The sequence below is a fragment of the Callithrix jacchus genome, chromosome 18, assembly GCF_049354715.1.
Source record: "Callithrix jacchus isolate 240 chromosome 18, calJac240_pri, whole genome shotgun sequence".
Classification (NCBI taxonomy): domain Eukaryota; kingdom Metazoa; phylum Chordata; class Mammalia; order Primates; family Cebidae; genus Callithrix; species Callithrix jacchus.
The window spans coordinates 44,865,504-44,887,752 of NC_133519.1; the positions used below are offsets into that span (position 1 = coordinate 44,865,504).

A 22,249-nucleotide genomic window follows, 5' to 3' on the forward strand; every position below is an offset into this window, starting at 1 on the left:
TTTTTTTTGAGATGGAGTTTCGCTCTTGTTACCCAGGCTGGAGTGCAATGGTGCAATCTCGGCTCACTGCAACCTCCGCCTCCTGGGTTCAGGCAATTCTCCTGCCTCAGCCTCCTGAGTAGCTGGGACTACAGGCACGCACCACCATGCCCAGCTAATTTTTTCTGTCTTTAGTAGAGACGGGGTTTCACCATGTTGACCAGGATGGTCTCGATCTCTTGACCTTGCGATCCACCTGCCTCGGCCTCCCAAAGATACTCAGCATTTCTAAGAGCGAGCACACTGTTTCTTCCTTTGCCTAACTTCTTGCTCTGGGAACCTTGTTCTGCGTAATGATAGCATCATCTGCTTAAGAGCAAAGCTAGAAGCCCTAAGTGTGACCACCCACCTTTCGGTCACCAGATGTTAGAGATTCTCTCTGTAAATGTAACTTGAAGGCAAGGTGCTTATCAACTGCTAGTAGATCTTACACAAGTAACATCAGGCATCATTACAGAACTTTCATTTGCAAAACCAACAAATACTTCCCTTCTGCTCACCTTACATGATTTCTGGGGGTTAAATAAAACAATATTCCTGAAAGCAAGCCAAAAATTTGCAAAAGGTTGAACAAATATAGACTATTGTTGTTATTATTAAATAGAGTAAGTTGGTCATTTTCATAATATCTGTTTTCCAATAGACATTGCTTTTTAATTTTCTTATATGGAACATTCTTTTCTTTTTGAGACAGAGTCTTGCTCTGTTGCCCAGGCTGGAGTGCAATGGCACGACCTCGGCTCACTGAAACCTCTGCCTCCTGGGTTCCAGCAATTCTGCTTCATCCTCCCAAGTAGCTCAGATTATAGGCACCTTCTAGCATGCCCAGCTAATTTTTTTTTTTTTGTATTTTTAGTAAAGACAGGGTTTCACCATATTGGTCAGGCTGGTCTTAAACTCCTGACCACAGGTGATCCACCCACCTTGGCCTTCCAAAGTGCTTGTATTACAGGCATGAGCCACCACACCCGGCCTTATTTTCTTCCTTTAAAAAATTAGGCCATTACTAAAGTATGAAGTTAACTTGCATTTCTTTATGACAAAATATGGGATATATAATGTAAAAATTGAGATTAAAGGGAACCGTATTTTATGATTTTTACTTTGTGTACAAATCTGTGTCACATCATTTCAGGTGCCTGTGGTAGCCATATTGGGTTCAGGTGGGGGTTTCCGAGCCATGGTGGGATTCTCTGGTGTGATGAAGGCATTGTACGAATCAGGAATTCTGGATTGTGCTACCTACGTTGCTGGTCTGTCCGGCTCCACATGGTCAGTATGCATTTTTAATTTTAGTTCTATAATTTTAAATATTTAGGATTTAACTAACTCAAGCACTAGAAAAGAGGGTTGAGAAAATTGAACATTAACTTTAAATTACTGAAACTTTCCAGTTTGATGCCACAATATGCTTTAAAAGAGTTTTTAAAGACAAATTCATACCTAATAGTAAATTTTGTTGCAAATTTACTCTTTTGAAGCCACTTTGTAGCTTAAAATGTAGTTAAAACATAAAAAAGACAAATTGAAAATAATTCTAGATAAATATAGAAGTGGAACAACATACTCTACCCATAATTAAGTTAATCTTCTTATAATTTGCTGATTTGTAGTCCTTCAGTGAACATGTCTAACTACATGATTCACTCCATATTCATTTTCTTCTTTAGGGCAAATAGAATAAGATGCAAGATACCATAGTACACAGAACAAACAAAACCATTTTGAATATGGAAATCCTGTATATTTCATTGGTTTTCATCTACATAAATATGACGTTAGTCCTTTAAATGTATTTAGGTGGAGACTTAAAACATCATATGTATAATACTTGTACCTTCTAGATTTTTGCAAATATATTTATAAAACATCTTCAGAAATGACACTACATACTTTTGGTTTGCTTGCCTCACGTAAGCACACTGAAAATCAAATGGAATCCTTGCTCACATGTCTCAAATAAGAGTATCACCTTATTAATGAAGATCTGTCTTGGACTTACAAGGCCTTTTTATTCATTCGGCCATGGCAAAATTCATCTATCAGATTATCATATATGTCTAGCATTTTAAAGATTCTGTGTCATTTTATCTTGTGAGACAGATAGGAGTTTCTTCATTTTCATGCTAAAGAAAATTTGACATAGAAGCCAAATGACTTGTCTAACATCTCTAGTAGAGCTAGCATATAAACCCAGGGTTTTGATCTGTCATTCTGAGTTCTTTCTACTAAACCAAACTTTTTTCTTGTACGTATATATTTCATAGAGAATATCACATTTAAATAATCTACAGTTTTTTTAAATGTTTAGAATCAGACTAGTTATGAGACGAAAACCTAGAGTCAGCATTGCTGTCTTCTCTATATGTACCCTCAAAATGATTTATTTCTTCTGAAAGAAGGGAGTAGCCCATCATCATTCTTTCCCTTGAAGGTAAGAGCAGGCATCTGCCTGTTTAGTGAGTAATGTGTTAGAAAATCTTGGACCCTTCCATTAGTTCGCCTACTCAATCATTTTGTTATTAATCTTCAAGTGGTTTTCTTTCTTTATACTCATTATTTATTCGCTCCGTGTTGTCCATCACTGACAAATGTAAGAAGCTCACTTTCTTAAACTCATCTAATAAAGCAAGACTAGACCTTGAGTGCTGATTTGGGGATATAATTTTGTATGCGTGAGCTATATGTGAACTGCAGTTATTGCTCTGGTTATAGATTTGGTGCAATATCTTCTTATATTCTCCTGTCAGTAAACATGTCCTGTGAAATGTAATTAAAGGATTTTTAAATGTGCACACACACATTTATATATATGAGATATATATATACTGTGAAAGATAAAGAAGCATATATGTCTATCTATATATATTCTATATATAGAACAATATATATAGATATACATATATAGTTTTATATATGTATATCTATATATATTCTATCATAGAACTATATATATACATATAGAGAGAAGTATATATATTCTCGCTATATACTATATATATACACACTTATATAATATATATATTGTGAAAGATAAAGTGTATATATATACACACTGAAAGATAAAGTATATATGTATATCTATATACTATATATAGAACTATATAGATACATATAGAGAGAAGTATATATATTCTCTCTATATATACTATATGTATACTTATATATATATTGTGAAAGAGAGTGTATGTATATATATATATATATACTGTGAAAGATGAAGTATATATGTATATCTATATATATTCTATATGTAGAACTATATATATAGATACATATAGAGAAGTATATATATTCTCTCTATACTATATGTATACTTATATATATATTGTGAAAGATAGTGTATGTATATATATATATATACTGTGAAAGATGAAGTATATATGTATATCTATATATATTCTATATGTAGAACTATATATATAGATACATATAGAGAAGTATATATATTCTCTCTATACTATATGTATACTTATATATATATTGTGAAAGATAGTGTATGTATATATATATATATACTGTGAAAGATGAAGTATATATGTATATCTATATTCTATATGTAGAACTATATATATAGATACATATAGAGAAGTATATATATTCTCTCTATACTATATGTATACTTATATATATATTGTGAAAGATAGTGTATGTATATATATATATATATACTGTGAAAGATGAAGTATATATGTATATCTATATATATTCTATATGTAGAACTATATATATAGATACATATAGAGAAGTATATATATTCTCTCTATACTATATGTATACTTATATATATATTGTGAAAGATAGTGTATGTATATATATATATATATACTGTGAAAGATGAAGTATATATGTATATCTATATATATTCTATATGTAGAACTATATATATAGATACATATAGAGAAGTATATATATTCTCTCTATATATACTATATGTATACTTATATATATTGTGAAAGATAAAGTATATATATATATACACTGTGAAAGATAAAGAAGTATATATGTATATCTATATATATTCTATATATAGAACTATATAGATACATATAGAGAGAAGTATATATATTCTCTCTATATATACTATATATATACTTATATTTTATATATATATATATATATATTTCTACTCCCTCTTTCACAGTCTTATTTCCTTAAGGATCAGCTTTTCCCTTTTCATTTCGCTTCCTTAACAGGCTGCTCACTCCTGGTAACCGAGTTTCATTCACAGGCCACTTAATTTGCGAAGTTCTTGTTTTCTTTGAGTCCTTTGGGTGCGTGGCATGGAGGAGGGAGAGACTGGAGCCTGAGACGTTTTGCACATTGCTTTGAGCTTCTTTCTGACTGTTCCCATCAGGACTCTTTGATTTTATTTCATCCTCTCTGGCCTCTCCTGCATACATTGTCCCTCCCACTTCCACAGTTTTTCTCCTTAATGTGGGCTTTCCCTCAGGGCTTCTCTTTTGGTCTGTTATATCAATATGTCCTCCACAGGTAATTCCACCAACTTCTGCCATTTTAGCTTTTATCATCAAGAATTTAATTCATGGAATCCTATAACACTCTGAAACTTAATAGATAAAAAGAAAACCCTAATGGAGGCTGCAAATAAGCTGTCATAGAGGAGAATCAAGTGAAAAATGAGATCTAGAGGGAAGGATTTTTCAAGGAGGGAGGGATGTTTCACAATGTTGAAAATCTGTGAAAAGCTTAGCAAAGGACTGAGTTTGGTTAGTGGTTTTAGCAGGAACCACCGGTTAGAGTAATTAAAAGATAATTTTGAACATGAAACTGCAAAACATAAGGGCCCAATAAAACGTTAAAGTACAAAGAGTAGGAACATGACCTCGTAAGAGCCATCTATTATTTCAAGTACTCTGTTTAGAAGAGAAGGACGGAGTCATTGTTTGAGGGGAACATAGGGCCTGGGGAAGGGTTTTTATTTATTTTTTCTGAATTTAAGAAAGTTGAGCATTTGCGTAGATGTCTGAGGTATAGGAAATACTGTCGAGGGATAGATGGAAGATAAAGAAATGGAAAGATCATGGATAGAAAAAGACCAGCAGAGACAGGACACAGATGGAAAGCGCAGGTGGAGGTGTTAGCCAAGGAAAGAAGAGACGCTCCCTGAGGCACAAGAAAAGGTGGTCAGGATGATTCATGGTCACAGTTCTCTCTTAAAAAGTATAAGTAAGACGGTAAAAAGTTCAAAGGAAGGAATTCGGAAAGGCTTGGAAAAACAAATTACGCTTCTGTGTTGTGTAACCTTTTATATTCTGCTGACACATGGCCGTTAGCTGGCGTAAGTGAGGTAATACGGAAATACCTGGAGAAGCCCTGGACCTCCCAGAAAGTTTTCTGTGATCATAAAAGAGAGTTTTAGGTAGGACAAAGCTTCCCTTATAGCTGCTACTACCTTTATGGTAATTACTTCTGAGATTAATTTTGGATGATACTTGTGATTCTTTAGCTGTAAGTGTTAGCTAACCCGGAGACCTGAAATGAGTGCATTAAAAAGTCAGCACAGTAATCCTGTGTTCTTTCGCTCAGGATGAGCACAGCTTTCTTCCTCAACTGTTCTTCCAGGGGCTACCGGATGTTGAGTGCCATGTTTGTACAGCGTTGCCATCTAAAAAGACGTGAGAATGGCCCAATTCACTGAACTAACTAAAATAGAATTTGAGAGTGAGCACATTCAGCTTAGTAGTACAGAAAATTGCTGCAACGGTGAAAAAAGAAATAGCATTAACAGAAGGGGTCACATAAGGTGTAACCGACTCAAAGGTCAATATTTGTTAGAGAAAATTTGTTGTTTAAGGGCTAAGATGGTCTTGTCCCCTAATGAACCTCTCTTACCTAGCGCAGTGCCTGACTTTCTTTAGGACACAGTTGCTTAATCACTAAATGAAGAAATGTGTAAGCAGCTGCATTTTATGGGAAAATTAGTTTAGGAGTTTTTAAAGGATTTTAAGATATTTGCTTAACAGGTGTTGAGGGTCTTCTCAAGAAGATTTGAGATTCCAGATCTTGGTTGCAGATGAAAATCACTTCTGCACTTCTTTAAGCCCCAAAATTCTAAATGTTTACCCCAGAAGGTTTGGATTCAGCAAGTCCTGGTGGTTAGCTACTGATGTTTTAGAACATTGACCATTTGATTTGGAGATGGGCATTGAACTGAACATTTCTTCTTCTCTGGCTGATTTACATCTAAAATGTCACACGACCTGAAATGCATTTAGATAAAAAAAAAAGAGGTGTCGTCTCTTATAAATACGTTGAAAAAGTAGAGGCAAATGTTTACAGATTTAGCGACAAATAAACCTAAGACCCTTTCATTCATTAACTAATTTATAGAGGCCCTCCTATGTCTAAAGTACTCTCTTTTTGAAACTTGATTGGTATAATTGGGAAACATTACTGGTAAAGAGATGAAAATAAAGGCTTAACTATAAAGTTACAAATTCGGATGATATTCGTATATTTGATTTTTTATTTTTTGAGACAGTCTCACTCAGATGTAACTGCACGGACACCATGAAAAGACTATCGAACTCATTTAGTGAATTCTGAGGAATATATGTCATAAATGCTGAACAAGCAGAGACCATTAACCCAATGTCAATGGTTGAAGTATTCTACGATTTTCTGTCTCTCACCAGGGCTTGTATTTCCAAGCCAACTGCTTATGAGGTGGGGAGGGGGGAGGGGAGGGGGGGGGAGAGAGAGAGAGAGAGAGAGAGAGAGAGAGAGAGAGAGAGAGAGAGAGAGAGAGAGAGAGAGAGAGAGAGAGAGAGAGAGAACACCAGTTTACTTCAGCCTTCAGAGAGTACATTGTGCATTTGTTAAAAGTATGACAAGGTCCAGAATATCAGATCTTTATTGATTTGGATGGATCACATGGTAGACTTTGGAATAACTATAGGAATAAATGAACTGTGTATCTTTCAAGGATTCAAAGCTGTATTTTTATAGATATTTGGTGATTATACTAGGTTGAGTTGGGCAAGTCCATTTGGTTTATCATTACCACATATTGAGAGAATTGTTTCTAATTCAATTTGTGGCATAAAAGTATATTAAAGTTTTTTCCTGTGCATGTGTTCCATTGTGGGTCTGCTACTCTCCATTTATTAACTGATCATTATTCTCAGCTTGTCTCCAAGTAACTCTGAACCCAATAAGGAATTATAATTTATTTTAATGGGAATAGTTTGGTCTCTAAAAACTGAAGTCTTGTATAATAGACTAAAAAAAAAGCCTATTGGGGAGAGGACAAATTTTGAATTCCAGTTCTGTTGCTATATATTGGGGAATATGAGCATGTTATTTAAATTCACCAATGCTCTTTTTCCTGATAATTAAAAACTGAAAACCACTGTGAGTCTTCAAATCAACCACTTGTGAACAATTAACTAACACAATGTCCAGAATATAGTAGGGGCCCAACAAGAATTAGTTTTCTCCCCTTGAAGGGACAATAACCATTATAATAGACATTTTGATTTGAATCCCAGGGAAGTCAGAGATCAAAACATGTGCTATTTTCTCCTTGGTTGGATGAAGTGGTGAAGTGTTTACATATTCTGTTTGTTCTGTGAGTTTTCTAAGCTGTGCTTGTCATATGCTGGACATTAACTAGTCACTGAGGCTAAAACAGATGAATAAACCAAGTTTATTTCCTGAAGAAAGGGGACACAATTTATTGAGGGAAAAAGATAAGTCAACAAGTAATTAATATTCAGCATGAGATCTACCATACTAGAGGTATTGGTTCACAGGAAGGAGCACAATAACCGAATATTTATTGTCTAGATGTCAAATATCAAGGCTCATGGTGATTTCCAGTTGTACCAGAAGTGGCCAAATGGCTGGCAGCCAAGAGGCTTCATAAGAAAGCATTTACTGGCCGGGCGCGGTGGCTCAAGCCTGTAATCCCAGCATTTTGGGAGGCCGAGGCGGGTGGATCACGAGGTCAAGAGATCGAGACCATCCTGGTCAACATGGTGAAACCCCATCTGTACTAAATATACAAAAATTAGCTGGGCACGGTGGCGCACGCCTGTAATTCCAGCTACTCAGGAGGCTGAGGCAGGAGAATTGCCTGAACCCAGGAGGCGGAGGTTGCGGTGAGCCGAGATCGCGCCATTGCACTCCAGCCTGGGTAACGAGGGAAACTCCGTCTCAAAAAAAAAAAAAAGAAGAAAGCATTTACTCTAATGACCTTGTTGCTCTTTAGGATTTTGCCTTCAGAGCTGCAGTTAACAAGGTTCGAGATTTTGTCTAACTGGCCAATGAATAATTAAGGGGGAAAAAAGCATTTGTCAAGGGAATTAGGAATTCACCATAGTCGGGACAGCACATTTTCTACCTGAAGATAAGCATCATGGAAACTTAGATGATCAGATTGCTTGACTAGTCTTGGAGCCAGACAAGTCAGTTCATTTACATGACTCAGATGTGCTCTGTCATCAATCTCAAATAGTCTGATGGAGATCCTCATTCCTGGCACACTAAATAGTGGACAGTGGGCCTAGTCAGGCACCCTCTCTCTTGGACTGTGCAGGGAAGTTCAGTGTTTCCTCTGATACCTCTTTCTGACTTTGCCTTCATGGTAGACCAACTCCTTTCTGATTGACACGTTCTTTTCTTACATTTGTTAATATCTGCCATCAGATAATGAAGTGAACCAATGTTAACCACCATTCTTCATTTACAGAGTACCTGGTTTCTTTGGAGACGGCTGTGTAATGCCCTTTATCTTTACTGATTGTGCTTTGTTTTCTGTGTAGGTACATGTCAACCTTGTATTCTCACCCCGATTTTCCAGAGAAAGGGCCAGAGGAGATTAATGAAGAACTAATGAAAAATGTTAGCCACAACCCCCTTTTACTTCTCACACCACAGAAAGTTAAAAGATACGTTGAGTCTTTATGGAAGAAGAAAAGCTCTGGACAGCCTGTCACCTTTACTGATATCTTTGGGATGCTAATAGGAGAAACACTAATTCATAATGTAAGTTACAGTTCACTCTACATTACTTTTAAAACAAGTAGACGAAGCATATGATAAAAGAAAATGCAATACATTTTATAAAAATCACTGGACTCTACTTATTCTTCCAACTCTGTGTACTGCACCCATTCTCCCCACCAGATATCGTAACTCTTCTACCTTTCAAACTAGTGCTTACTAATTCATTCAAATGATGTAAAGGATTTGAATGTGTGAGGAAGTGCTTTTCATTTTGAGGAAATATTCATTTTCTGGGGGGGGCGGGATTCACATTTGAACCCTTAACTGCCCGTTCCCTCCAAGAAGGATAACATTTTTAGATGAGGAAGAATGAACTTAGCCTGAACAGTCAAGAAAGGAGGGAGATCATATAGAAGAGACCCACTTGATATGTGATTGCAGTGAGATGTTTTGTTACAGATGGAGCAGAGGAGAGCCTGAGACAGGGAGTCCAGGGGCCAAGTTTCTTCTGGGCTCCATAGTTGCTAATTCATTCTCCAGTTCAGATGTAGACACAGTCTCTAGAGTTAAGATTATTTTCAAAATGAAGACAGTTACTTCCATAGGGCTTACTTTTTGTTGTTCATTCAGGACCTAGTAATTTCTAGAAGTAATAAGACTTATTTTTATTGTAAAATTATGAGATTTTGATTGGAAGTGCTATTTTAAATAGCATTCTATTTATAAACAGGTATCTGCTTATAAATTTAAAGTCAGCTTTTTCTTTCTTCTGTGGACAGAGGATGAATACTACCCTGAGTAGTTTGAAGGAAAAAGTCAGTGCTGCACAGTGCCCTTTACCTCTTTTCACGTGTCTTCATGTCAAACCCGACGTTTCAGAGCTGATGTTTGCAGGTATGCCGTTTCCTTTCTCACAACACCTCCTGGAACCTCTGACTTGCAGGGTCCCATGATTTTCTTTAGAAGAAAGTCATAAGCAATTTCAGTTGTTCATTTTAATGTATTTTCTGTGACATAAGACTTTGAAAATATAAGACAGTATCAAGCGAGACAATTTGCTGGTTGTAGAGAATATTCCATGACACTAGTAACTAATATATTTTCATTTAATATAGTAAAATAATCAGGAATACAATCAATACCTCAATTTTAGTTATCTGTTTCTCAACAACTTTTGACAAAATAACGTGCCTAGTGCTTTGAGGCAATGCAAGTTCTTTTACTTGTTGGTTATCTTTTCATTAATTGGGTAATATGATCTAGAGTTGTCCCTGGGTACTCACGGGGGTTTGGCTCTAGGACTCCCTGTGGATATCAAATTCAGTGGATGCTCAGGCCCCTTATAGAAAATGGCACAGTATTTGCAGGTAACCTCTACATTTCCTTCTGTGTACTTTAAGTCATCTCCAGGTTACTCACAATACCTGCTACAGTGTAAATGCTAGGTCAATAGTTATATTCTTTAGGGAATAATTACAAGGAAAACAGTCTGTATATGTTTAGTAGGGTTAACTGCACAGTACATGTCAACCACGTTACATTTTGTGGAATGTTTTCAAAGTACACAACATCATACTTTTGCCGGGCTCTGTCAGGATCAGTCTGCAGCACAATGGCTACCATGGCTGGTGGGTTTCATTCTGTTTTTAGGAAAAGTATCTCAGGGACTTCAGACACACCATGAGCTTAACAAATCATCGTGAATGGTGTGTTATTAGCAGATATATATCCAGGATCCTTTTGTAATTTTCACTATTCTCTCCACTGCCTCTCAGACAAGAATTTTGAAGAGTTTACAAAAATTAACACATATGGGATCCATCCATTCAAGTGTTTGTGAAAATATTGGCTAAAATGTTTGTCATACTTACGGTTCATAAGGCACTTAGCACATTTATTATTTTATTCCATGTTTACTACAACCCTGGAGTAGGTATTTTTAGCTCTGTTCCACAGAAGAAAAACCAGAACCTCATATAGATTAAATAGTTTGCACATTACCACTTCGAAAGTAATTAGAAGTGCTGAGAATTGGTTTCAAAAATCCTTTTTTCTTTTTATTTTACTATATTGACTTCTGATGTGTATACAGTGATACTTGATTATGTAGGTTATATTCTGCAGGCACTAAGGATGAACTCCTTTCCTCACCACAATATATCACCCCCACCCTATAAGACCTTATAATGTTTGGAAAATTTACAGTACTTATTAAAGAAGTTAAGGCACAAGAGAGTACAGAACTGTTCCTATACATTGTCACTTTGACCAAGCGATAGGACCTCTGTTAGACCCAGTTTTCTCACCTGTTAAATGAAGATGCAACGGCTCACTATATTTTGCAAGGAAGTGAGATAAAGTTTGTAAAACAATGGCAGGCCCCAATAATACGTTTCCAGGAAATTTTAACAAATTAGAATGTTCTGTGAAAGCTGTATAAGAAAAGTCAGAGCTCTAGATCTTAAAAATGAATAGGATTTGAATATGAAAGGCAAATTTAATTATTGGATTATGGAGGGGGATGTGCAGCAGGGACTGGGATAAATCCGGTATGGTCGGCAGCAACAAGGAAACACACACCTTGGGCCCTAATGGAGTTCATAGTAGAGAGTTGAGACTTTATGACATAAGCAAAGTAAGCGCCATAATGAAATTGCTTTCCTGCCCCCCATAGCTATTATCTTGTAAAGTTTTGAAATTTTTGGAATTCGTTGGTCTATAACACTTGCATGCTAGTCAGATTTTTGCATGGCCAAATAAATCATCCTTCACCCAGGAAGAATAATGATATGGCCAAAAGAGCACTAGGTTGTAATTTAGAAGCCTTGTCTCACAATAATTCTAAGCTGAATACCTCAGGCTAGTCATGTAATCTCTGATTCGTTATTTTCTTCATTATTTAAAAAGGATATTAACCTTAGGATTTATCTTACAGAGATATTAATACAATAATATGAAATGTGCTTAAGATAAGACTGAAAACTATAAAAAGGCATAAAGATATAATAGGTTTATTTTTATTATCTTGATTGTTCTGGACTTTTCACAGTGGTTATATTTTATTCTGAATTTTTAGTCAATAGCCATTTTCAAAGAAAACCTAACTAAAATAATTAATAAATAATATTTGGGTGAGTGGGTATTTTGGGTTCTTCTAGACTGAGGAAAGGCTGTCTTACATTCAGTTAGTAGTCTTTGAACCTGCATGTGTTTGATTCCGACATCTGCCTAATTGCAGTACTGCTACTGAGATGAGGGGTACACCTTCATTGTTAAGCTTCTGTGATGAGGAGGTTTGAGCTGTGCCTTCCAGCAGATTTAGACAAAATCATTAAACATTAATTATATGAATCTTGTACCCAGATAAGGCATCTTACGGTACATGTCTTGAGGTTCAAGTAGCTTTACATGAGTTACTGAGAAAAAAGACTAGAGACATGTCTGTCATTTATTCTTCTAATATATGCTTAGAATGAAGGTGGCTCTGTAGAGGGAAAAGTTGAGAGAGTCTCTGAATTATATTTTAAAAAGCCAAATAACCAAATTAGGTTACAGAAGCTTTATTAATAATTTTACTTTAACAATACCAGATAACATTTTCCATCCCTCTTGGAATAATTTTAAACATGTTTCATTTAGAAATTCCTTGGAAATTTTCAACAAATAAACATTCGTGTTTAAACTGTTAGAAATTCTTGACTCCTCCACTACATCACCTTGCTGAGAGGAGTTAAAACGTTCATTTAAAATTTTCCACTGGTGAATGAACTGCATTTAGGGATGACACCTTCTGGTTATGAACTCAGCATCATGGTACATTTTTTGTCAAGGCACTATAGGAGTACAAAGATAGTACTTTTCTTCAGGAAAGTTATAATCCTATTAAAGAGACGAAAATAAAGCATGGAAAAATTCCTATAATATGCCTATACATGACAGAAGTATGTGGACCTGACAGAAGGGTGAGCTCTCATAGAGATTTAGTATAGTCATAAGAAGGACTTCGTGAGGGTGATGAAGCTTGGATTTAAGTTGAACGTAGAAGGATCTATCAAGTACAGGTAAAAAGACATCTTTGTGTGGAAACAAGATGAGAAAACACTCATAAGGGAAGCAGAGGTATGTTCTGGGCATCACTGAAAAAAAAAAAACTACCCTAGGACTTATGCACACAGTGGTGAAGAAAGATGTTACATTTGGAGACACCATTAGTCCCAAGTTATGGAATGATTTTAATTCTAGACAGAAATATTTTTATTTACTTTTGATGATAATAGGAAATAATGATTTTGTGCAGGGCAATAAAATTATTTACATTGTGTTTTTGAAAAAAGTACTTTCGTGTCCAGTTAAAGACAGAAGGGAAAGGAATGAAGTGATAAATAAAGGCCTGGAACTAGGGACCTGCTTATAAAGAATGAAAAGAGTAGACGGATATGAGAGGCCTTAGAGTCATCGGTGTGGTGCAATGATGGATTTGACAGTGATGGCACGGTTTACTGAAATAGCTAAGCTGGCCCGGAAGAAGAGTGAGGAGTTCTTATCTAGGGAAGTCTAGTGGGAGAAGATGACAGAGTATCTGAGTGTAAGGGTCCCAGAGGAAGTTGGCAGTATCTGGAGGTCAGGAGAGAGGTTGGGGTCAACAGGTAGAGTCACCAGCAGGAGAGAAGTAGTTGAAGACTAATACCGTGAGTTCTTCAATGAAGAGCGCAGGGCTCATCTTAGCTTTTGAGAAGGCCCGTAGTTACTGTGTTCCCAGGCCACAGCACTAATAAAGAAGAACTCGCTAGAAAAGTTGCGACCAGGAAGTTGTTACGCTTCAGTTCCCATGATAGGGTGTGAAATTGAGAGATAGGGCAATAACTTGTATGAATACAGGAATTTTCCTAACAGACTCTGATTCATTGCTAGTCATGTCTCAAGTACTCCATGTAAATCATTGTAAATCGCACCACTTTCTGATGAAGAGTATAGGTACCATTTGCCTTTGACATACAATGAATTATAATGTTATCAAAATTGTGATTTCATTCCTTCCTTTGTGAAAGGAGAATGTTGTGATCTACCATTGAACAAACAATAAATATAGATCCACAATTCCTTTTTGAAACCTTTGGTGACATGTGTTTCAGAATTCAAAATATTCGGATTTTAAAGGTATAAAGGTACTCATATTGTGTATTACTTAATACCCCAGTGGGTTTTTATAATCAAACAGTGATATTTCTTCAATAGGCTACCTAAATATTCATATCGAGTGGGATAAATGAATTATAAGAGTACCCACCGACATTTAAGACTGATTTCTCACCAAATGGTTTCAGATCAGGTTTTACCACCAAATGGTTTCAGATCAGGTTTTACCACCAAATGAGTAACGAAAAAACTTATGAATTTTGGAATTGTTTGGATTTTGTATTGTTGGATAAGAGATTCCCAACATAAAATTTCAGAAAGGGAAAAACTAGAAAAACAAATGAAATGGGACAGAGAATTATGAGTTGGGCAGGGGTGGACGATGTTGGGATTTTATAACCGACCATCAGCAAAGACCCTAAACTAAAGATTCAGTAGGAGCAAGCCTTGTAACAGCAGAAGAAAATAGCAAGTGTATACAAAGTGGGAATGAGCTTGACGTCTCTGATGAACAGCGAAAAGACTGCAGCTGAAGTGGGATACGCAAGACAAAATGGGACAGAACACTGTTAGGAGATGTGGCCAATCTCACAGCGAGTGGGAGCTAGGCCAGGATGGAACGTTGTAGGCTGTTTTTGTTTTCAATGTAATGGGAAGCTTTCAGATGACACTGGTGTGCTGTGATTTATATTTTTAAAGATTTCTTCTGGGTATGGGATATCAAAAAGGTAATAGGTGAACAGAGTATAGAAGCATTTTAGGAGGCTATCGTGAAGGTTCAAGAGAGAGAATAAAGCACTTTGTATCAGTATGGTCATGGTGGGCAAATGGATAGGTGACCAGGTGCTAAACTTACCTGGTGATGGAGCCTACAGCACTGATCTTTTAGTTGTAAGCTAAAAGGAAAGAGAACCATCAAGGGTCATCTTAAAGAGAGTAGTGGCATGAACAATAGCATCCTTTACCAACAAGAAGAAGAATGAAGGAGTGGCCAGTGTAGAAAATGGGAATCAGAAACCAGGAGTTCTTGCTGAAGACAGTAAGATGCAGTGATAATTAGACATAGTTATAGACATATGTTTCATGGGGACACATGAAACATAAAGTGGCTACTATTTATTGAGAAATTAAAATGTGCTATGCCCTCTTCTAAGCTGCTTATATTTCTTTTCTTTTTTTTTTTTTTGAGAAGGAGTTTCGCTCTTGTTACCCAGGCTGGAATTCAATGGCGCGATCTCGGCTCACCGCAACCTCCGCCTCCTGGGTTCAGGCAATTCTCCTGCCTCAGCCTCCTGAGTAGCTGGGATTACAGGCACGCGCCACCATGCCCTGCTAATTTTTTGTATTTTTAGTAGAGACGGGGTTTCACCATGTTGACCAGGATTTCTTAACTCATTGGATCTTCAAAATAACCCTACACACTACCTACTAATTTTATTCACATTTTACAGATTAGGGACTTAAAACAGAGAAAGGATAATATTCCCAAGTCATTAAGCATAGTGTGTAAGCAGCAGAATGGGATTTGATCCCAGACAGTCCGGCTATGTCACTGACATTATTACCATGTTTTTCTAAGGCATTCAACCCAAAGACTTTGTATTGCAATCTCGTGGAATTAGAATCGATGGTTAGTAAGCAAAATTTAAAGATGAAGAAAAGGTAAATGCTAGGAAACATTTTATTTCATTTTAACAGATGCTTGCAATGTTAACGAAGAGTTTAATTTCTTCTGTCTGCTCCATGAAATTTATATCTAGTTAGCAGTTTTCAGTTTTCTATTTTGTAGAATGAAAACTGACTTCAAAAAGACATCTGAGTTTTTAAATAGAAAAGTGTAACCAATTTCTGCAAATTAGAAGGAATCTTTTTGTATTGTCTTACTGTCTAAGCATTTTTCCCCAACTTCTACACAATGTCATATACATAATGGGCATTTGGCTAATGTTTTCAACATTTTCAATAAATGAATGAGAATAAGCATAACATGATTAGAGTGATCATTAGCTGTGTACACCATGCTGGAGCATTTTCCTATTAATGGATTGCCTTGTTTTTAAATGCTTTCAGATTGGGTTGAATTTAGTCCATACGAAATTGGCATGGCTAAATATGGTACTTTTATGGCTCCCGACTTATTTGGAAGCAAATTTTTTATGGGAACAGTTGTTAAGAAGTATGAAGAAAACCCGTTGCATTTCTTAATGGGTAAGTGATCAAAATAAAGATATTATCACTGATTTGTTTGACCATTTTGAATCCTGGTACATTTTAAGTTATTCTTTGTTTCTGCTTTATTTTAGGTGTCTGGGGCAGTGCATTTTCCATATTGTTCAACAGAGTTTTGGGCGTTTCTGGTTCGCAGAGTAGAGGCTCCACAATGGAGGAAGAATTAGGTATCCTAAAGATGTGCTTACATTGATAAAAATCTTGCTACATTAATACATTTTATTAACATACATAGATTATTAAATATTCATAAATATTTTAATTCTAAATTTATTAATAATTTGGTTGACTCAACCTAAATATTTCCTAAAAATAATATGTAAGTTACTTCTCAAGTATTATTTTGACACTGAGGTTATAGAACTCATAAAAATGACTAATTCTTAAGAGTAATTTTTAATAGAACGCAGCTCTATTCCTTTTTCTCATTACACTGCTAAACATATTATTTTATTAGAAAGTCCTCTTTTTATCAAATAAGAATAGCTTTTTAAAGATTAGCTTCACCAACAGCTAAATACAGTGTAACACTTAAGTTTATGCTTGTCACAGTTTATTTAACCCTTAAATATTAACTCACCGGAATTCTGTTAGTATCTTATACTAATCTATATCCAAAAGAAGGAAAAGAAATCAAATTACCTCTAGTAAACTTAAACTAATGATTTTCATTAAATCGAACCCATTAGCCTACAATAAATTACAAACATTTACAAAACCTGAGAAAGCAGACCATCTCAACTGGGGACCAGTGGTTTTCATTCATTATAAGAATAATACCATAGAAACATGTTTTCTTAAATGAATAAATTTTGGCTAAAAGCCAAAAAAAAATTACCTTCAGTATCTTCCAAAAGCCCTGCCACCTGTATTTTAATCAAGACTAATTTTTGTTTTGACTGATAGCATAAAGAAATGGTGGAATGCTAAATCTGAATTTGGAGCCATAACAGCAGGGATCAGGGGAAGCCCCTGGCGGAGTATCAGCACCGCTACCTGCTATCCCTTCTGTATTCGGGAAGTAGCACAGATCTATCTGAGAACAGAGGAGTTGACAGGATAACACTGATGACTTTTTAAATAATTAATTTACTTGAAGAATGCTTGCATACAAAAAGCTTACTGCAGGAATTTTAAACAAGCCGTCCTTGGTATCTCAGGCAATGCCAATTGATTTAATTAAGTTTACATGCAAGAGAGAATACAAGTGTAACATTAATTTAAACCTTAAGGTGGCTTATAAGCAGTATTGCCACTGTGCCTACAAGAATTGATTTTAGTTATTTGATAATTTATTTGATATTTATATTTAGTGCAGTAAACTCCTATAGTTTATAATATTTTCAAGAGTATCATTTGTATTTTTGGTTAGTTCTTAATGAATAATGGAAAAGTGATCTTATAATTTCATTGGAGCCAAAGATTTTAAAATAAAAATAAAAACAAACAAATAAGGCACCTTGTGCTTGTTTACTTACTGTTGTCTGCTCATCACCCAGTTAATGAGCAGACAAGGCAGGTGGCACTCATGAGTCTGCTGTGACATGTACTGTGGGGCACATTCTCTTACCAGTAACTGCAAGGCAAAGTGTATCACGATAAAATGATCTTCCTTGATTTATTTAATGAACGTTATATCCCAGATGAATGTCCTGTTCTCAGCTATTTGTGGAAATAACAAAGCCTTTCTCTAAATTATGGGAAGATTTTAAGAAAAAAATAAAAGAAGAAAGAAGATCACATATTGAGGCTTGCTTCCTGTTCTCCTCTGTTGAATAACCCAGATAACCTAGGGTTTGTTATTTTTTTCTTCTTAAGGCAGGAAGAGAATAGGACTGAAATAACATATCTGAATGTGGGTGAGACAGTGGCTAAAGGCCAAGGAAAAGGAGGAGGTTTATACGAAGTAGTTTTGAGAAGGTTCTTTGTTGAGAAGTTTCCTTAGAGGCCGGCAGTCTGGCAGCCTATTTACTCGCACTGTGTGTCAGACTGAGGGGGAATATCGTGTATGTGTGATCCGCCAGTCGGCAGGAAGCATGTTACCTCAGATTAAGTAAGGATTTCCAGAAATGAAACCAGAGAGGTGACTGAGAGGACTCTGAGGACTCCTGGTGACTACTCTATCCTTTGGCTGACTAACGTCTACCTCCTAAAGGAGTGTTCAGAGATGATTTTTGCTTTTCTGTTTTCTTCTTTCTGAAGAAAGACTTTAAGGTAAATTGGACTAGTCAGGTAACTCTGAAATTATTTACTCTCTAAGGAGTTTTGAATGAATGTGAAAAATTTACACTTTTGAGAGAGAGAGTTGTACATTATACTAGGATGAAAAATATGTAAATTCAAGATAGTTAGCTATTCATATCATGAAGTTCTTCCTTACAAATAAGACACTATTTTGGTGAACTGTTTTCTTAAATCAAACTATCAAATGTGACAGAAAGAAAAGAAAGAGAGAGAAAGGAAGGAAGGAAGGAAAGAAGGAAAGAAGAAATGGATGGGAGAAAGGAAGAAAGAAAATGCAAAAGGAAGGAAAACAAAATACGTGTAGGTCTAGAAACACATCTAATTATATGTCACCTGGAGTAGATCATTCCTTAACATCTCCCATACCTTCGTGTAACAAAATTACTATTGATAATAGTCATGAAATGAAACTAATAATATTGGCTTGTGAACATTTTATCAAATGTATAGTCATGCCAGTAAAAAAAAAAAAAAAATGTCAATCCACTGTCTTAAGCATTTATTAACCCTTCCATTACATAGCCTTGATCATTCATGACATTTTACTTGAAACAGACAACTAGGCTGGGCACGGTGGCTCATGCCTATGATCCCGGCCCTTTAGGAGGCCACGGCAGGAAGATTGCCTGGGTGGAGGAGTTTGAGATCAGCCTAGGCAATAGAGTGAGACCTCATTTCTACAAAAAATAAAAATAAAAAAATTAGCCAAGTATGATGGTCCATCCCATAGACCCAGCTACTCAGGAGGCTAAGGTGGAAGGATTGTTTGAGCACAGAGGCAGAGGTTGAAGTGAGCAGGGGTCATGCTGCTGCAGCCCAGCCTGGATAACCGTTTAAAAACAGAAAACAGATAACTAGTCATCATGCTAGATTTTACTGCTGTCTTTGTTTTAAGGATTTCTGGTTGTTATTTTAGTTTTTATAACTGTTCTCTTAATATGTTCTGCAGAAAGCACAAATTCTTGACATCAGAAGGTGAATTTCAACTGACAATTTTACAATATTATTGGAAATCAAAAGATAATATATGTTAATATCTTTCATTCATTTAAAGAAAACTGTTCTGTACTCCCCTGTAGGTTCTGGTTTTATCCGCTACCTTCATAAACACCACTTAAAAATAATGAAGAAAAACAAGTATTTTTTGGTATAACAAGAGCTTCCTATAATCAAGTTGTGCTTTTTGTTGGAATCATGATTAACATAAAAATTATCCTCTTTAAATCATGAATTAACAAATATACACTAATTTTTCATATCCTAGGAAATTTTGTTTCTGGTGAGAAATCTGAAAACAAGATTAAATCTAATACATCTGTATTTATTAAACGGGTTTAAATTTAGACTAGCAGAGCTAGTAGGTCTCATTCTGTGGTTTTGCTCGGATTACTTCTTTATAATAAATTTGTGAATTTTGACACCTAAGATGCTTCAATTGTCTTGTCTCCTTTTCACAGAAAATATTACAACAAAGCATATTGTGAGTAATGATAGCTCGGATAGTGATGATGAATCACACGAACCCAAAGGTGAGTGAGCCGGAAACTTCTCTGGCCGAGATCCATGAGGAAAGGATATGAACACTTAGTCTGATTTTCTCATTCAAGATGCTGATGGTAATCTCCACTTCAGAAATGGAAATGTTGACATTGTAGTTTTCTATTGAGAGAGAGGATTGCATATTACATGTGTAATAAAATAAGCAGCACATACATGTATATTCATATATATATATATCCCCAATTTGTTTTAATACCTCAAAAATACTATAAGTTGAACAAATGAACAGATCTGAGATGGTGGAAATGCTGAATTCTCTTTTAAGTCTGATTAGAGCACTGGGCTTCTCAGCATAGTTACTGTGATTTGGGAACCTTTGTTAGATGACTTTAAAAATGAAAATTTTGGTCTTTTACAGTTTTGTTATTAAGTAACGTGAAAAATTGTATTCTCGCTCCACTCCTGAGCCTTACCCCACTGCCTTCACTCTACCTCTTGAGAAGGGATTAGTGATGATGTGGGTCAAAGTGTCAAGAACTTGTGGCATATATTATTTGATAGTATAAATGGGTCCTTTTACATTTTGACGAGGCTGTTTTCAGTTTGGTGTGGATCGTGATAGTGATGGACATGGGGCAGAGATAAGGTGAGGATCAGATTTGCAACAAATATGAAGGTCGCATTTGTTGTAAATATTTCATGGTAAAATAGATTATTTTGACCCAGTGTTTTGAGATAGCCATTTATAAAAGTGTTCCCAATAGTAAAAAAAAAAAAAACAAAAAACCAACAAACAAAAACAGAAAAAAACAAAGGGAAGACTTTATAAGAAATGGATGTATCTGTCTTATTACAGCTTGAATATGACCGTCTAGATTTTAGAAGTTATTAAATGCTTCCTGGTCTAAAACTTAATTAATTCCGCTAGGCATGGAAGAGCCTGTTTTAACCTTGCTTAATTACTACTAAGATTAAAATTCTCTTTTGATAGCTGGGCTACTACTTCCTCAGAAGATGTGTTTATGTAAATTAGAGAAAAGCTGCCTTCTCTGGGGAATGCAGCTGCAGGCGACCAAGGCTTGGCTAGTGTGTGGTGTCCTGTGAACCTTAAAAAAGAGGATTCCTTCCCTGCACAGACAATGCTTTCATCTGGGCACAAGGCTTGGCCATAGGAGCACATGCTGGGTTCAGCCCTCATCTGCCCCCACTGTCCTGCTGAGTTATGCAGCCCATGATCTGCCTAATCAAATAATGACCAGCAGCCCTGATTGTTATGCACGAACCCCAGAAGAACCCTGCCCTGGAAGGAAGCAAGTCTTCATCCTTGCTCCTTCATTTTTAAAATGTCTACATTTTTCAGTTGTTTAAGTCCTTTTTGTTTTGAATTTCCTTTTAATGAAGGAAACTAGCAGTGTAAAGGGGACAGATATCAGATGCCTAGCTTCTCTAGAATTATTTTTGTGTTGATTTAGGAAGCACTGAGGAGATAGAATAACGGTTTCTCCATTACTAAGTATTTCTCTAGAAGGTCAGTACATGTGAGAACCCCTACAGTACCAGCTGAGTCTTAAGGCTGAGAAGTTCAAGGACTGTTAAATATGGCTGCTTTGGTTTCAGGACGAGCCTTGCCTACAGCATAATATTTAGTATGTGGTTAATGTTTTCTTTTTGGCTGTTAGTATATATTTTTTCTCTTTTACGTAGAGTTTTTAGAGCAGTTCTTAGAGCAGTTTCTGCTCCATTTTAAGGCAAACTGAATAGAAAGTAGAGTTCCCACATGTCCGCTGTCCACCCTGCCCCCCCCATCTCCTCCACTATAAACACTCCACACCAGAGCGGTACGTTTGTTACAACTGATGAACTTAAATTGACATTATTATCGTTCAAAGTCCATAGTTTATTTTAGGACTCACTATTGGTATATATTCTATGGGCTTTGACAAATATGTAGCAACATGTATTCATCATTAGACATGTCATACAGAATAGGTTCACTGCTCTAAAACTCCTGTCTCCTGCCTCTCTGTCCTCCGCTCCCCAAACCCTAATAAGCACTCATCGTTTTACTGTCTCCATAGTTTTGCCTTTGCCAGAATGTCATGTGCTCAGAATCATACAATGAGGTAGC

The 22,249-nt window shown here is 36.0% G+C and overlaps 1 protein-coding gene and 1 long non-coding RNA gene across 4 annotated transcripts in view; one reads left to right on the forward strand and one right to left on the reverse strand.

The window, feature by feature from the left end:
- Positions 1-22,249, forward strand: part of PLA2G4A (phospholipase A2 group IVA) — a 160,386-nt gene that overhangs the window by 87,632 nt on the left and 50,505 nt on the right. For all 3 annotated transcript variants that reach the window (XM_002760284.7, XM_078355134.1, XM_078355133.1), the window contains 6 exons: positions 1,175-1,311; positions 8,829-9,051; positions 9,792-9,906; positions 16,219-16,356; positions 16,452-16,544; positions 20,079-20,150. In XM_002760284.7, the coding sequence (XP_002760330.1) occupies positions 1,175-1,311; positions 8,829-9,051; positions 9,792-9,906; positions 16,219-16,356; positions 16,452-16,544; positions 20,079-20,150 (778 nt within the window). The remainder of the gene's footprint in view (positions 1-1,174; positions 1,312-8,828; positions 9,052-9,791; positions 9,907-16,218; positions 16,357-16,451; positions 16,545-20,078; positions 20,151-22,249) is intronic.
- LOC103789074 (uncharacterized) overlaps positions 16,501-22,249 on the reverse strand; it is a 248,658-nt gene continuing 242,909 nt past the window's right edge. The window contains exon 8 of the long non-coding RNA XR_013529017.1: positions 16,501-20,280. This is a non-coding gene — a long non-coding RNA (uncharacterized LOC103789074). The remainder of the gene's footprint in view (positions 20,281-22,249) is intronic.